The sequence below is a fragment of the Lampris incognitus genome, chromosome 7, assembly GCF_029633865.1.
Source record: "Lampris incognitus isolate fLamInc1 chromosome 7, fLamInc1.hap2, whole genome shotgun sequence".
Classification (NCBI taxonomy): Eukaryota; Metazoa; Chordata; class Actinopteri; order Lampriformes; family Lampridae; genus Lampris; species Lampris incognitus.
Window position 1 is genome coordinate 15,241,978 of NC_079217.1, and position 17,075 is coordinate 15,259,052.

The following is a 17,075-nucleotide window of genomic DNA, read 5'->3' on the forward strand; positions in this document are numbered from 1 at the left end:
TACGCCCAACCCTCTTATCACCGTATCCTCATCTTTTTTTAGTCTTGGTCCTTTTCCCCTATTTATTTATTGCCGACACTCACACTCCGTCTGGACAGTGAGTCAAGGAATGGTTAATAAGTGCACTCTTGTTGCTGTCTGAATCCACCAGAGGATCTCATCTATTATGCCAAACACAATGCTTGTTTACGGGGAGGGGGAAGTTATCAGTTATGTTTGTATAGAAGGGTCAACTGTAGCCAACTGATATTCATCCCTGTGGATGAGTGTCTCGGGGGGTGACGAATAAGGCCTGCAGCTTCTTTTCGTCCCTGACCACACAGTGGCTGATATTAACACTGGGCTGTTTAGTATGGATGTGATATGTTAGACTTCAGTGCAGCACTGCACACGCGCTGGAGACAGGGTCACATTCCTGCCCGCCATACATCACTCTGCTAATGGCTCTATTAGCACTGCCTTTGGGGGATTCTAATGAGAAATGTGTATTGTTTAGCGCAAATATGCATGATAATAAGCTGCTAAATCATTCATAACATTAACTTTGAACGACATTGTCTCTGATGGCTGCCACACGCCCACATAGCACTTTGTCACCTGGATCTAATGCATGCAGCGCTGGAGGACCCGGGGTGCGATGGTTGATCTGATGCTCCCCTGGTAGATTGTTTCTAATCTGGCCAAGGTGTTGGGTTCATCATTGGACCCATTCATCTTCCACCATGCCAGGGCCCTTTGGCTCTCAGGGGGCCAGCGCGGCCGATCGCACTGAGGGATGAGCAGAGATTTGCGGGGTGACACGTGCCATTTTGGATGGAGGCGAGGTGAGGGAGAGGCATCCCGGGAGTAATTGACCTGTCAGTATTCTGCCGTGGAGCAGCTCCCTTGCCAGCCACCACGGAAATGAGAAAACATTATTTTTAAAACATTATTTCCAGTTGAGACTGCTGTTATTTATTTTCCCCCCCTTCTTACCCCTTGTGGGGTCAGAAGATTGGTGCCAAAAGAATGATAGCAGATTGAGGTTCATGGACAGAGGTTTTGTTTTCTCTCTCTCTATCTCTCTCTCTCTCTCTCTCTCTCTCTCTCTCTCTCTCTCTCTCTCTCTCTCTCTCTCTCTCTCTCTCTCTCTCTCTCTCTCTCTCTCTCTCTCTCTCTCTCTCTCTCTCTCTCTCTCTCTCTCTCTGCCTTGCGATAGAGCCTGTTCATGGAGATGTGCTTCACTTTGGAGCTTCCCCCTAATCTTTACTGACTGGCTTTAGTTCCATGTGGCTAATCAATGGAACCAGTCAATATGTTTACTGTGACCCCATTTCTTTTCCCCTAAAATGTATTTTTTCACATTTCCCTCACGTTTGAGGGATGTGTGACTCATCCTATAAGCTTGTTGACCCACATGCCACCCTGGTTGGGTCAATGCTGGAGTCTTAGCATGAGTGAGAGCTCCTGCTTGACCATGCCAGGCTGTCATTGCACAAATCAATAACGGTATTCTCCGGGCAAATCCTCCAGGCTGGAGCAGAGGATAGGATATTAAATCATAGTGAAATGTAAAAGATAGGCTTGCTGTGTCAGACTTGTCTCGGTGTTCATGTAAATCCTCTTATAATGAGACATTCTGACAGTCTTTAGCCACCTCTGTCATCCCAGTAGAATAGTTCATTGGAAAAGGGTGTGTGTGTGTGTGTGTGTGTGTGTGTGTGTGTGTGTGTGTGTGTGTGTGTGTGTGTGTGTGTGTTTGTCTTTTTTCCATGTACTCCATGCTTTCGCTTGCACTCGTACAATACCCACACAGGATCTGTGTTGATCGGGCATCTCTGTACAGTGTTCTTGTTATCAAGAGTCGAGCGCTCTCGCCTCTGCCTGACCTGCAAAGGGGTATGTGTTTGATGGTCTTCCTGGTTCCCCTCCCTCCAGCTCCCAGTGCCCCTCCTCAGCAAGTCACAGTCCTGACCGTGGGCAACCAGAACAGCACCTCCATTAGTATCTCCTGGGACCCCCCTCCCCCAGACCACCAAAATGGCATCATCCAGGAATACAAGGTTGGACATAGGCAAAGGAAAAACGACATATGGTCTTTCACCATTAACTCATGCCAAACCTATTGCAGTCAATACAGATCTTTATCTTCCAATCTCTCTCTCTCTCTCTCTCTCAGATCTGGTGTCTGGGGAATGAGACACGCTTCCATGTGAATAAGACAGTGGACGCAGCCATTCGCTCAGTGGTTGTGGGCGGGCTGCAGGTGGGAGTGCTTTACCGGGTGGAGGTGGCTGCCAGCACCAGCGCAGGGGTCGGGGTCAAGAGCGAGCCACAGCCCATTGTCATAGGTGAGTCCCGAATGAACAAAGCCATTCTCAAGTATTGTGCATCCACAACATACCATCGGCTATTTTAAGATTTTTCTCCCCCAACCTGTGTGGATGGGATCATTTGAATATTGCAGATTATTTATGACTGAATAAATTGATGAATAAATGATAAATTGGACACATCTGATAGTTCAGATGATGTTTTGTAGTTTTTACAAATTATGTGTATAGTGCAAATCCTCTTATTATGTATTGAATAGGAAACCTGTGATTTGCCTGTTGGTATGGTGAGTATCCAGATGTGTCATTGCTTGCACATATTAAACTGTTCATGCATTGTTTCCTTTCAGATCGCTGCTGACAGATAGGGCCAAATGCATAACATTTTGAAAATAGCCCTATGTGATATGTGGAGGTGACCATATATGATTTATGTGGAGCTGAGGCAGACTGTGTCTGATCTGACCCATAACTGATGGCTTGGCCTGTAGCATGTTCTTATTTACCCAATGTCACTCACATAATCCATTCCCAAGAGAGCAGCCCTGAGCTTGCAGATATATTATTTTGTGTGTCTGTGTCTGGACATACATGTCGATACGTGTGTATAAATGTGTGCAAGCAAGAGATTGAGAGAAAGAATCTCTGCAACTTTGCGGTGTGTGTGTGTGTATTTATGTGTGGGTAAGTGCGTATGAACACACATGTATGTCCGTGTCAGTATACTGAAGTACTTGTGTGTACTTTGTGTGTTATCATGCTCCAAGAAAATACCATCAGGAAGACTAGTGCGGGTGAGCTGTGATTTGAGATCAATACAAACCAGGATCCTCTCCCCTCATTTCACGTGATGTGTGTTACTGACCATGCAGTGAATTAGGGGCCAAGCTAACCAAACAGTCTGCTAACTTGGGGGTTTGTTATAAGCTTTTAGGCCTTTTCTCCCTCAGTCTGGACATTTGATTTCACATCACACCTTCTAGATCTAGTATAGCCTCCTCCCTCTCAGTCAATACCGAACTCTGATTCATCAGATCCACTTTCTTTGAGCCTCAGTCCAAACTTAATATTGTCTTACTGCATTGCTTGGTGTCATTTCCGAAAGCCAAGGATGATGCGATTATATCGGCATGATTTGTTTATAAGGGGTGTGTCTGCATTCAAGACATGTTCACCTTGAAGCATCAAACTTTGTGTAGCAATATTGGGGGGGGGGTTGTTTGTTTTTTTTGTTTTTTGTTGTTTTTTGTGTTAGTTTTCACTAAAAAAAACTATTGATGTCTGGCGGCACGGTGGCGCAGTGGTTAGCGCGGTCGCCTCACAGTAAGAAGGTCCTGGGTTCAAACCCCGGGGTACTCCATCCTTGGGGCATCCTTGGGGGTTTATCCGGGGTCGTTCTCTGTGTGGAGTTTGCATGTTCTCCCCGTGTCTGCATGGGTTTCCTCCGGGTGCTCCACTTTCCTCCCACACCCAAAGACATGTAGGTCAGGTGAATCGGCCATACTAAATTGTCTCTAGGTGTGAATGTGTCGGTCCTGTGATAGGCTGGCGGCCTGTCCAGGATGTCTCCCCGCCCGCCTGTCGCCCAGTGACCGCTGGGATAGGCTCCAGCAGCCGGTGACCTGAATTCGGATAAGCAGCTTGGATAATGGATGGAATGGATGGAAGTACTGATGTCCTCACATTTTGTTCTTGTCCTCCCAGGTAAAGACTTCCGGGATGTGATCATGAGCGGCAACAGGAATAACAGCATCACAGAGCAGATCACCGATGTGGTGAAGCAGCCTGCCTTCATCGCTGGCATCGGAGGGGCCTGCTGGGTTATCCTTATGGGCTTCAGCATCTGGCTCTACTGGAGGAGAAAGAAGAGAAAGGGCCTGAGTAACTATGCAGGTTAGTCTGATCAGGGTGTTGTGCATACAAATCAGAATACATCCTGTGACTGGGTACACTCTCCCATTACTTAATAATGCAAATCTACCCACACATGTAAATTTCTACCGAGGAAGGGATTGTTAGTTCTTTCCCTGCCAGCAAGAATACTTTACTCATCAACAAACATTCAGGAGGGTGTGTTATCTTCATTTTTGGTTGTAATTAGCATCATTTTGACAAGATGTTGACGATGCTGCAAGCATGGAAGTCAAGAGGTCTGACATATGAAAGCTCAACCGGGAGCCAGATGTCAGCATGGATCGTTTTCAGCAGGTTGTAGGTTTTGACAAGTCCGCCCACACTGTTGGATATTAGCTTAGGGTGGTGGGCAGACCGGACTCACTTCTGGTAACTCAGAACGAACTGGAACTGGAGCTGATCCAGCTCTCCTCCCACGCAACTGATCTTGAAATCTCAGAGCTCCCCCGCCAGTCAATATAAACAACCAAGTACACATATCCTGCCAGGGTTAATTTGAGGGTAGGAGATTGTAATGAAATCACATTTTAGTATTTCAGTTGACGTTACTCTAACAGTAACTCAGGAACGTCTAAACAGGAAGAAGAATTAGAGGTTTGCTGTGCAAAAATACTTTTGCCTTTGTTCTTATTTTGTTTTTTGTACCTTGCTCTTTTTATATTAACACAATTTGAGGGGTGTAATGGAATGATTTTCTCCTCATTTCTGTTTGTTGCATAATTGTATGTGTTTGTGTATTTTCTTTGGTTTGTGCTGCCGTCTCCACATCTATGTGGCCTCTGAGCTGGCTGCTTTCTTGGCTGTCGCTCTGCAGACTGGGTGAGGGTGTGGTTCCGTGTTCTCTGAATCGCTCGGCAGACCCCCATCCCCCAGTGTGCAGATGCCCCCAAAGCACCGCTTACCTCTGCAGGCTTTTAATGCACAACTTCTCTTGTCTTCTTGTTTTGCAGTTCAGTCCTTCACCTTCACCCCTGCAGGTACTGTTCATTTGTCCCGTCTCCACACCCCATCTCGCCACAGATCCCTCCCCCCACCCGCTCACAGATTATATGTCCTATGCTTGGTTTGTCAGACCCATGGCCATGGCTAATGCAAATCCGAACCTCCTATTGAGGTAGACAGTTTAACCCACCCAAGAGGAGATGAAATGCTCTCTAAACTTGCAACTTGAAGGGAGATGGATCTGTTGTTGGCCGTGACCGGGGCCCAGCAAACCCGAAAACTAGCCCTACCCAATCCACAGCCTTGGTTCCATGGTGTGGTGTGGTGTGGTGTGGTGTTTGTGTGTGTGTGTGTGTGTGTGTGTGTGTGTGTGTGTGTGTGGGTGGGTGTGTGTGTGTGTGTGGGTGGGTGGCTGGCTGGCTTTTTGAATGAAACTCTCATTTTGTCCATTGTATCATTCTTTGAGCCAGTCTAGTGGTGCCGGGTGAGGCTGTACTTTTTCCTCCCCCCTAAAACATCTTCTTCTTTTTTTTCCCCTCTTCTTAAGGCTCAAATTGTGTCATAATCCACATGTCTGTTTTCTTCCATAGGTGTTGGTTGGGTATATGGTTGGTATATTTTGGGGTACTCTCCTGCGGTTTTAATCATTGTTCTTCCCCATCATGATTTCCCTTCAGTGCCGTGTTTACTTGACAATATATCTTTGACTAATTTGCTCTTGTATCTTTGGCTAATTGGCTACCTACAGCTAATTTGACAGAAGTAACTATGTGAAATGTTACTGTAAAGGATATCGCTTCTATTAAAGTGGGCCCAACCGGAACCGTCGCTATTAAACCATTTCGACCGACCCTGTCCCTGAAAGGAGGTGAAGTTAAAGGAGAATAATAGCGTGCATGGAGATATGCTTGTGGCTTGAAAGGCGATAGAGGATGGAGAGATGATTCCATTTAAGATGAAGGGACTCTGATAGTAAAAGGGTCCCTCTATGCAAGTCCAGAACTAGTTTAGGAGATAAGCGCCGTGCAATGAGTCAAGGGTCAACACGGCATTACTACTGCAGCCTCCTGGCTTGATTTGCTACCACAAACTGTCACCTTCCTTCTGTAAAATATATTTCCTAGTTCTTGTTTTTTGTTCCTAGTTCCTCCAAGCCCCACTCATCGGATTCTGGGCTTTGGACAGGAGGACAGATAAAATGAAATGTTCTTATATTTTAGAGGAATAAAGTCGGTGCTGGCTGATATTAGACCGTGCACACACCTCGCTGAAATCAGAGATGAAGAGTAACAGGGATTTTACTACAAGAGGACAAATGGCAAGGACAGAACGAGGGCGAAGAAGACACTGATTACAGAGTCATTTGGACGGTGCTGAGAATGGGAGCCAGGGTGCATTTGAAGAGTCTCAAAGTGCTGTACTCCTCTCCGGTGGCAGTGAGGAGATGTATTCAGAGTGTCCTGCATCAGCCTCCTAAAGCTGTCAGTACAGCGGAGGTAAATCACTGCACCGTGGAGGCGTACAGCCAGCGGGAAGCAGATTTGATGGAATTTTTTTTATACACTGATTATGTCCTCCCTCACTTAATGCTTATTAAAGGGGATTAATCTGTATTCATAGTGGGGAAAGTGCTTATCTGAAAGAGGGGAGGCGAGAGGCACAGCCACGCTGTCACCTCACTCTGGCTAACATTAAAGTCCTCCGCAGCAGCCCAGAAATGTGCCTGAGCACAGATAGGGACTTCAGAGGCCTCCCTGCTGCATAGAAACCCCCCCCCCCTTCTCTCTCTCTTGTCCGCCCCCGCCTGCCACTCCGCTCACTCCTCTCTCCAAGTAAAGGGAACTGTGGTGCAAGTTTGTTTGTAGTCGAATAAAGAGAAATGGTTTGCACTACCAATGAATAAAGAACGCCATGAACATCCCCGCTGATCAGAGCCAAGTTCTATTTAAATAAGCCTGCACGGCATGCATGCTGGTTTTATCTGGCTCAAACTATTGTTTGTTAGGGGTGTTTTTTGTTCCTTTTGTTTTCATTGGGTTTCAAAAAAAATCTATAAAGCCGTAAACATCTGTTATGCTTGCATTCGTGAAGGAGGAATTGTGATCGCTCTCTCATTCAGCATCCTGCCTTATATTGTGATGGCGATGACAGAGAGGATTAGAAGCGAGGATTATTTCTTTTTGAGAAAAAAAAAAGGGTTGGTAAGGCAGATAGATGTTCGTTCAACTGCCCCTCCAGTCTACACCCACAAGTTCCTTCTCCCAGTCAACGCCGTCACCCTCGGAAAGTCCCTTCTCTTGCCCGTGTCCGGACTTGTTATGGAATAAACCTGAATGAGACAGGGATAAGTGGAGGAATGTTCAGCTTTCCCTCTCTCTTTAATCTCCATCTGTGGAACAAATGAGCCAAATTACTACCAACTCTCTCTCTCTCTCTCTCTCTCTCTCTCTCTCTCTCTCTCTCTCTCTCTCTCTCTCTCTCTCTCTCTCTCTCTCTCTCTCTCATATGTCAAACCAGTACTCACTGTTTTATCCCTGTCTCCCCTTTTCCCCTCGTTATGAGGTGATTTCCAACGCGCTTGCTGCCCTAATTTTCAGTTTCCTGTGACCCATTGAAGTTTTACACATGCGAAGGTCTCTGATGTACTTTTGTCATCACAGTTGTTGAACAGAGATGAAATGGACCCTTTGCAGCTGTCTTTCACTTTGAGCCATGGAGTTTTACTAGCTGCTTACAAAGAGTCGGGCCCATTACCTATAGATCACTATAATGGTACGGGCCACATACTAGGCTTCTGGGGAGCCCCGCTGACTGAAGGATCAGTAACTCAGCCCCCACGGCAGAAAGGGGATTCAGCCTGATTAATGAGCCCTATGCCTTTTCTCATCATTTTTGGCTGAGATTTAATCACAAATGTGATAATAACTCAGGAGCAAAATAAGAGAGATGAAATGAGTTTCCCCTCTCATCAGGCATCTTGTCCTTGGGAGAAGCACATGATGTCTCGGCTTATGCCAAACAATCTGTGGTCCTTGTCATTTCATCTTTTTTTTTCTGTAAAAGAAAATGGACACAGAGGGACAACTGTGTCCCTGTAGTGAATTCATCAACCATCTAGCTTCATAAGTGACAGGCCCACATAGACGGAATAGGTAGTTTTCAAGGCACAAGGGCAAATCTGGACTAGGCTGCCAAGACCACCCCACTATTTATTGTACCATCTTAATTATGGAAATAAGCTCTTCTTCTGTCTGGCACGTAATGTATTAGAGAAAAAAAATCATGTACCACTTTGTCTTTTTTCCTCTTCTCCATCTTCCTGTCCCTCTGTCTTGCTGACCTTAGTGACGTTCCAGAGAGTCGACGGAGGTCTGATGAGCAACGGAAGGTGAGTTCAGCCGGGAAAAATAGGGTGCCCTTTCATCCACTGCCAAACATTTAACCTGTCATTAATATTCCAGTCCATCCCCTGCACATCTGGGTTATTTAATAGCATTGATGTGTGGCTGTTTCATCCAAAACCTCTCTCACAGGCGTTGCATATTTTCGATTTGAATTCACGAACCCCACTTCATCAGCCCGAGTCAAGCATTATGGCCGCACAGAGCTGCTTTTTATTCTGATGTATGACCGAGGGAATCGATAGATAACCAATACCTGTTTGTGTACCTTCCACGCAAGTCTGTCCGCAAACATACATTTCCACCACATCTCCGTTCACGCATCAATAGATGAACTCATAAATCTCCCCCAACAGAATTAACAGAAACAATTTAAGCAGAGAGGGCTTTTATTTTGTCATCTATCTTCCCCTGCTGGCTTCGGGCAACCCAGGAGCCCCCCGGAGTGATAAATTTGCCTGTCACCTCGCGTGGGCGGCTGGGATCTGAGCACATGTAATAATGTAAAAATAATTACCCAGGGGAGAGGTGTGTTGAGGTACCCCTCTTGCACCCCCATACAGACAAATCCATTTCTTTGTACATTAGCGAAGAAGAGAAGGGCTGCAGAGGATAGGGCACATATCAATGACACCAGTTACTCAGCCTTTGTGGGTACCGAAGGCGCTCCCTTGGGAATGCAGGGGGCTTCTGTCTATCTGCTGCTTATCACACCTGACTAGGTAAAACCTCTATATTTCAAAACTCTTAGGGAGAGATTTCCAACTAAGTCTCACTGTGTGTCTGAGGAAAACTGCCTCTTTTCAGCACTTAACAGTGAGGGGGGGGGTCATTTAGATATTTTTTTTGTTTTTTTTGTGGGGGGGTGAGGAGGTTACTCTGTCCGATCTCTCTGCATGTGTGTATACGTTGCAATGGACCTTTTTGTTTTTGCTTATATTGCTCTGCGAGCTGCCAGCAGGCTCTCAATGAATTAGCCACGCCACTTGCCGTGCCTTTTCTCATCTACTTTCTGCTGTAGTGTTTTTCCTTCAATTTTCCACATAAGTGGTTCTGATTCTCTCTCCGGCGGGTGGGATTTGAAATGTCTGAATTTGCAGAACTCTATATTTGTCATATCTTTAGTCAGTGGCAGCAACTGTCCCATTCTCACATTAAGATGGGGGTGCAGTCTTGAGCTGTTTTTTTCCCCCTGCGTAAACCCTTGCTCCGTTCGTCACTCCAGCGATATTAAAGTCCAGATGTTGCAGTTTCCCCATCTGCCCCGAGAGTGAATGCAAGTAGCAGAGTATCACAGGAAAATGTCTTCATTTGTTACGCGGGTTGTTTATTGCATTAATTAGACAATAGCAAATGAAGCCGCGTGTGTTCCCAGTTCCTCATTGGTTCCTGCCAAATTGCCCTGACTGAACAATTACACTTAATCGATCACAGAATAAATGATTCATGGAAGATGAATAGGTTACAGATTGGTAGACCTGGACGGCTTGACTTTGGCGGCTCAATTGAAATTGATAAAAGCCGATAAGGGCTCATTCCTTATCCCCTTGTCAATAGGGAGATGGTAATTAGGAGGTAGTAATAACTTCCTATCTTGGTGGTGATCAATATTAAAAGCAGATTCACTCCCACCGAGAGGGAGAATAGGCTGTATGCTGCAGCAAACAGGTTTTACCAAGACTGTTGCTATGAAGATTCCTTCACATCCCAGGATCTGAAGGCTTAGCGACAGGATGTTCTTTGCATGTAAATCTAGAGAACTAATCCATATTTCCTTGTGTGCCAAGTATAATCTAATGTGAGGGGTTTCAGTGCAGGCTTCAATCTTAAGCAGGTGTGGGGGTGACTGTGAATACAATTGATTTATGAAGCTGCTTTAAATTAATTAATTTCCCCCTGGATTGTTTATGGCAAGCCTCTTGTTGGCTGTCTTGGCAGTTATTTCAGTTTACCTACCTATCACACCAAGCAGCTGAAATGTCTTGACAGGAAAATAGCTCCAAATCAAATCTTTTCTGCCAAGGTTGCCGTCCATTCCAGGAAAGCTAAACGAAGATTGAAAGTTCAATGTCAACTTTTCGATAGATATATGACCCCACGTCCAACCGCCCACCCACCCCTCCCCATTTGCAGAGTCAAACACGAGTATAACAAGTAACCCCAGTAGAGTTCAGTCTAATTCTAATTGTTCTTCTATGGAATACTGCTGTGTGATAATACAAGGACGATTCAGCCATTTCCAGTGTCAACTCGGTATCATCCAAATGGTCTTCCTCTCGTGAGTCGGGGGAAGGGTTTGCCGAAGCACGTAGGACGAGTGAGAGCGGTAACGAGACAAAGGCATGGCCCATTCCCGTAGACAGAATACTTTTCACGGTGCGGTCTAGCAGCAGTCAACAAGATAGAGCAACCCCCACCCCCCACCCCCACCCCTCACCGTTTCTCTCCTTCTTTGTCAACTCCCCGGAAACTCCAGGTTGACAGATGTTGAGCAAGGGAGAGAAAGGGAGGAGGTGAATGGAGAGAAAATAAAGGAAAATAGGGTAAGGAAAGGATGGGTAGGGGAAAGAGAGAGAATAATGGCAGTGGTAGAAAGTGGCAGACAGAAACAGAAGTGGAGGGAGGGGAGGAGATGTATTACCCTATAAAAGTGCATGTGTCTGATGCGCAGCCATCAATTTGAATGACTCGTCTCCCCCGAGGGCCTGTTTTGGCATTCAGGAACCACAGTGAGAGCTCTTAGCTTGTCAGGGCTGCAGTTCATTTGGACTTCCCCCCTCCGTGGTGCAGCTCTTCTCATTAGAACCTGTGGCTGAGGAAGAGACTGACTGCAGCGCACCCATTACCTGCTCATGTCCTCAGGGTTCGCCTTTCTCCTAGTCCCCCCAGAGCCAACATGTCACCCCTGCTGGAGATGAGACAAAAAGGCTGCTAAGTGCTGTGCTCTGCAGCTCCTCAGAGCATTAGTGTGTATCTGTGAGTCTGCTGCAGACTGCAGGGCACTGATGGTGGGGTGTGATGTGTTCCCAGGAAGCCAAAGCAATCCACTTTATCACATGTGCTGCTTGTCTGACCATAGCAAGCTGTGATTTCTCAGGGATAAAAGAGCAAAAGTGTTGCTGCTGTGGAGACCTTGAGGGTAACAATGAACAACTCTGTTCCTTTCTTTTCCTACGTCCGTATTCGCAGGGTTTGGATTCTTTTGTCCAACAAGGCTGATTCTTTTATGCCATCCCTTCATTTTGTTCAGTGCATTAGTGACTGTTAAACTTTCAGGATGCATTTAGCTTAATCCGTCTCAATGGCCAGTTATCAGAAACAAGTTGAGTACAATGTGTCAGCGAGCTGAGCCTGACACATAAACAAAGGCGTTTAGCTCCATCTCTCATTTTCATTTACCTCCATCTGTGTTGCCCATGGTAACGAGCCTCAGACGTGATTGTACAGTAAAGTGGTCCTAATGGCCTCCCAGCAGTCACCCATGACAGGTTAAAGTCTTAATGGACGCTTTTTATGGCTTCCACCCTCCCTCTGGAGGAACGCAACACCTGTTAAATGGCGCCGTCCTCTCCCATATGCAGGGATCCCACAAGTGGGGCAAGGGATCATGGTGTGGCGAAGGCCAAGGGTGTGACACCTAATCAAATAAGATTTAGACTGTCTGGACAGCACCACAAGGGGTTGATGAGCAAACACAGCAGAATTCATGGGATATTAATGAATGATAGCACCTACACATGTGGTGTGGATGTGCATGCATTTGTGTTTTTGCAGTCTGCATTTGCATTAATAAATGAGAGGAGGGAGACAAAAACACAGCAGGGGGAAAATAGAGATAAAGAGCTTTATTTGCCTGAAGGAATTCCAACTTTGTGGAGGGAATAACTGTTATACATACAGTTTTTCCCCTCTATCTCAGAAATGTCTCATTAGCACTAGAAGCTTATTGGCAGCTTATCTCCCACAGACACACAGGCATGTGTACACACTACAATTGAAACATATGTTTGATTTTATTTCTTGCTGATTGCTGCCATGGTTTTATTTATTGTTACTCCAATCCAGTGAGGAAACGTGTACATGATTCCAGCATGAATCTGGTATAGTTAGTATCTTAAAATGTTGAGTTTTTTCCAGAACTGCTGATATTAAAGACAGTCCAATACTTATTTTCAAACTAAATTTCCATCGTGTGTTTTCTCACCAGTCGGCCCGGCCTGTTAAATGCCAGCGACCCGGGCTACCCCTGGTTAGCTGACTCCTGGCCTACCACCAGCCTACCTGTCAACAGCAACTCCGGGGGACCCAATGACCTTAGTAACTTTGGTCGAGGAGGTGAGCAAAGGCCTGCCCTGGTACCTATCAGGTTGTCATGCAGGGGGTAACTAATAGATAAGACATGATGATAGGAACTTCCAGCCTCCCTGCCTTCTTCTCAATTACACAGTAGCTCCTGTTGTACATCATGTCCACTCCCCCACCGGCTTTGTATACCTATATGCATATTACAGGCACATGTTTGGATATACATCTATATATCACAATGCAAGACAGCCAGAGTGTTAACAGCAGGTCCTCCACTGTCACCAGGCTGAGTAATGGCAAACAGTCCAGCCTGGTGTTGCAGCCTATACTTTAGAGAGAGAGAGAGAGAGAGAGAGAGCGCGGGAGTAAAGGGAAGGATGGGCAGACATAGGAGAGAAGAGGGGGTGGGATTGTGTGTGAAAAGATGGTCTTGGGCAACCATTCGTGAAGGACAGGCGCAGCTTGACTGGCGCAGCTGCGGACGCTTTCGCCATGGCTGTACATCATCCCCCCTTCATTGGGCATGCAACCGTACACCACAGAGAAGCTCTGCTTTCTACCTCTCTTTCTTCTTTTCTCTCTTACTCATTCCTCCTCTCACACACACACACACACATGCAAAATGGTAATATTATCGCTGGTGTCCATGGAGAGAGAAGGAAGCAGAGGGAGAGATCCATAGATAGGAAGGGGCACTAAGGTCTGGATTCTGTGGGGTTGGAATGCATGAGTATCAGGAATTATTTTTTCAATGAGATATTAAGTTATTTTAAGTGCTGCATGTGACGAGATGAGCTGACCTAAAAGTGTTAAGCTGCATACTTTAATGCTTCAACCTCCAGGGAACTCCTCCATCATGTCCTCAGTCACCCTGGCTTAATGCATGGTTATGTTAGTTCTTTGCTCTCAATCTGCCACGGGAACCAGCCTTGTTAATCAATGTCTCCTCTCTCCTTTCACCTATCAGCTTTTATTCAAACAGTCTGGGGTCACAGGTGATGTGAATACTTTGGTTATAAGCAAATTGCAGTTCTCTTGATTCCACTCGGCACCTCCCTCCTCAGATCTCCCCAGTGGCCAGGGGGATAAGACAGGAACTATGCTTTCTGATGGAGCCATCTACAGCAGCATTGACTTCACCACCAAGGCCAACTACAACAGCCCTGGCCAGGCTTCCCAGGCTACTCCCTACGCCACCACTCAGATCCTCCACTCCAGCAGCATCCATGAACTGGCCGTCGACCTGCCTGAGGCCCAGTGGAAGGCCTCCCTCCAGGCCAAGCAGGAGATGGCTAACCTAGGCTACTCGCTGCCTGACAAGAACTCCTGCAACAACAGTAAGTCTCAAGAACAGATCAGCCGTTTAAATGTAGGTTGGTGAGAACCCTTGTGCCGTTATGGCAGCGAGATACACTAAATGCTGTCCAATCTACAGCCAAACCATTCTTCCTCTGACACCGTTCCAAACCCTGTCGAGTGAAACAGCAGATTGATGCTTTTCAGACAATACCTCACACACCCCGGCCTGAAGTTCACTACTGTGACTTGAAGCTGTCTGTAATTTAATAGCCGCTCTTCCACCATAAGTCTCTGACGGCATCCCAGCCATGCAGTTGGAGGTTGTGTTTGAAAAAGTAATTTTTCCCCAGCGGACATCATCTTAGTTACTCTCCAAGGTTGAGTAAACACCTCATGAAAGACTAATGTACTTAAGTCACCCATCCATTTTCTTGAGGTTCTGAGTATAGTCCCACTCCTCACTCGCTTTCAGAGTAATTGCCTATCCCTTTGAGCTGGACTAATATTTAAGAAAATAATCCAAATTAATTACCAAGGACTTGGCACTGTATCTTTTAAAGCCACGTGAACCTTTATGCTTTACAAGTAATAAGTATTCCTAGGATGTATTCTGATGCATATTTATAATCTCATTCCCAACAGTCTGAAATGGATAAATTATACTTATTTAAGGAGTCCTCTGAATGCAATGAATCTTAAAAATTATTTTCTTAATACTCATTGGCATTATTTTATGCAGTGAGGTTACATACAGGTGTATATGACTATATCTCTCTGGGAAAGGAACAGTAATGAGTTAAAATCTCTGACCCATTTTCCCTGTTTGGTAGAAAGACATTAGTGAATGATTACTTTTTGTTTGTTGTTGGGCGCTGTCTTTGTTTGCCAAAATGCACAACAAACGTTGTCTTTGTGACATGTTTTAAAACCGGTGCAAATGAGACAGCGAATGAAACTGAACATCCCTTGGAACGTGAGCTTGGGGTGGATGGAGACCTGTAAGGAAACGGTCTCGAGCTTGCTTGATGCTCTAACTGCATGTTTGCATGTGCTTGTGCTAACAGCTGATCACCTGATTCCCCTGTAATGTTTTGCCCTCTAACCTCCACTATAGCCCTCCTTTTTATTCCCGACTACCGATTGGCCGAAGGATTGTCTAATAGAATACCACACAACCAATCACAAGATTTCAGCACCACCAGCTCTCACAACAGCTCAGAGAGAAGCGGCAGCCTCTCAGGTTGGTTTCTAACACAGCAGGGATTTCTGGGAAGTGCACTGACTGATTTCTTAATTGCTTTATCGACCTGCTATTTATTTGCATGTGCAAATCTGGCATCTCAGGGCTTTTTTTAACACTGTTCTTCTCCCTCACCAATATTGCTTTGCTCACCTGGCTCTCACCGTTTTCAGTTGAATGCAAGGGGGAAAAAAATAATTTAATGACTTAGGCTATCTGTTCATAATGTATTGGAGTGAAATGAACAAGACATGTAAATCTGAGAACACGACAAAGGATTTCATATCATCTGCTGATAGAAGATGGCGGCAGGCTCGAAGGCTGGGTAACAGCCATCAGTGCTGGGCCTCATAAAGTCTTGCTCTCTTTGTTTGAGCAGATGGGAATAGGGGCAGAGGGACTCTTTCAGATTGAGTGGAACACACACATACACACAAGACACACGCACACACACCATCAGGGACGCTTGGCTGGTTAAAGTGGCAAAAAATACCTCCCTTTTTCCCTCTTACTCTAATGGTGGTCGACTACACTAAAATCCATGTTCAGAGAATTACAATGTCATTTATAGGACACTGAGGTAACCCTCTGCCTGCCTCCCCTCCACTCTCCTCTTTAATCTAGTTACAACCCACTGCCTTAACTGGTCTCTAATTCAATGCACTGGCACACAGAGGGCCGGAGAGGGGATGTGGAGTAGCCATGCCTTGCAGGCAGATTCTCCCCATAAACTCCAGGCAGTTTAGTGAAGGCCCAAACAGGGTTTGACAAATGCCGTACTCCACATTTCTCTAAGAATTTCATCCAAGAACAGCAAAAGAGGATGGAGGAGGAAAAAAAAGATACATTTATTCTCAATAGTAAATGATTTAAGAGATGTACTCTGTAGCGTGCATGAGTGGATAGGGAGCACAGAAATGCTCATTAATTGCATAGTCTGCATAAGAAGGGCAGAGGGAAGGGTGGGGGACTTATGGATAATGTGTTTATTTCATTTTGCTTGCCTTGGGATATTTTACATAGAACTGTCAGAGATTTCATGTATATTTGGATGTAATAATCTCATGTATGAAGAACTTGGAGGAGCTTTTCTCCCTCCATTACCATTACACGGTAGCCCTAAGAAAAAATAAGATTGGCGGAATGCACATCGGACTCATAACTGCCCCTAAGCAAGCGAGCAGGTTAAGGATGCGGCCATGTTAACTGTGGAAGACTCGCAACAAAAGGATGAGCATTTGAAAGAGACATTAGATAAATGGATGGATGGATAGATGGATGGATATAAGAAGACAACAAGTTCCCTTGGTGTAGAGGAAACGAAGTCAGCATTGTTTTCACTTTTTCCAATTTTCACCTCCTTCTGCACGGTAGATACAGTACAGCTTACAGCAGGAGAGGAAATGTAAATCAGCACTAGCTGAGCTTTGATTCAGATTTCCGCTACAGCAAAGCTCAGCGTTTGAAGAGGGAAAAGTTCCAGTGCGCTGCTCTCCCTTGGAGGAGATTGAGGGAATAATGAACGTCATGTCTGAGGGAGGAGAGCGGGATGAAAAGGAACAGAAATAAAGCAGCTTTCATGGCGAGGATTTCCACGGGGGGACATTGGGCTGCTCATTAAAAGGTATCTTGGCAGAGGAAAGAAGCAATAGGCAGTGCTCA

The 17,075-nt window shown here is 45.6% G+C and overlaps 1 protein-coding gene across 1 annotated transcript in view; it reads left to right on the top strand.

Annotated features, from left to right (window-relative positions):
* robo2 (roundabout, axon guidance receptor, homolog 2 (Drosophila)) overlaps positions 1–17,075 on the top strand; it is a 364,993-nt gene that overhangs the window by 330,220 nt on the left and 17,698 nt on the right. The window contains 8 exon segments of the mRNA XM_056282789.1: positions 1,918–2,042; positions 2,159–2,330; positions 4,017–4,205; positions 5,177–5,203; positions 8,514–8,556; positions 12,777–12,904; positions 13,939–14,211; positions 15,288–15,413. Coding sequence (XP_056138764.1) covers positions 1,918–2,042; positions 2,159–2,330; positions 4,017–4,205; positions 5,177–5,203; positions 8,514–8,556; positions 12,777–12,904; positions 13,939–14,211; positions 15,288–15,413 — 1,083 coding nt within the window.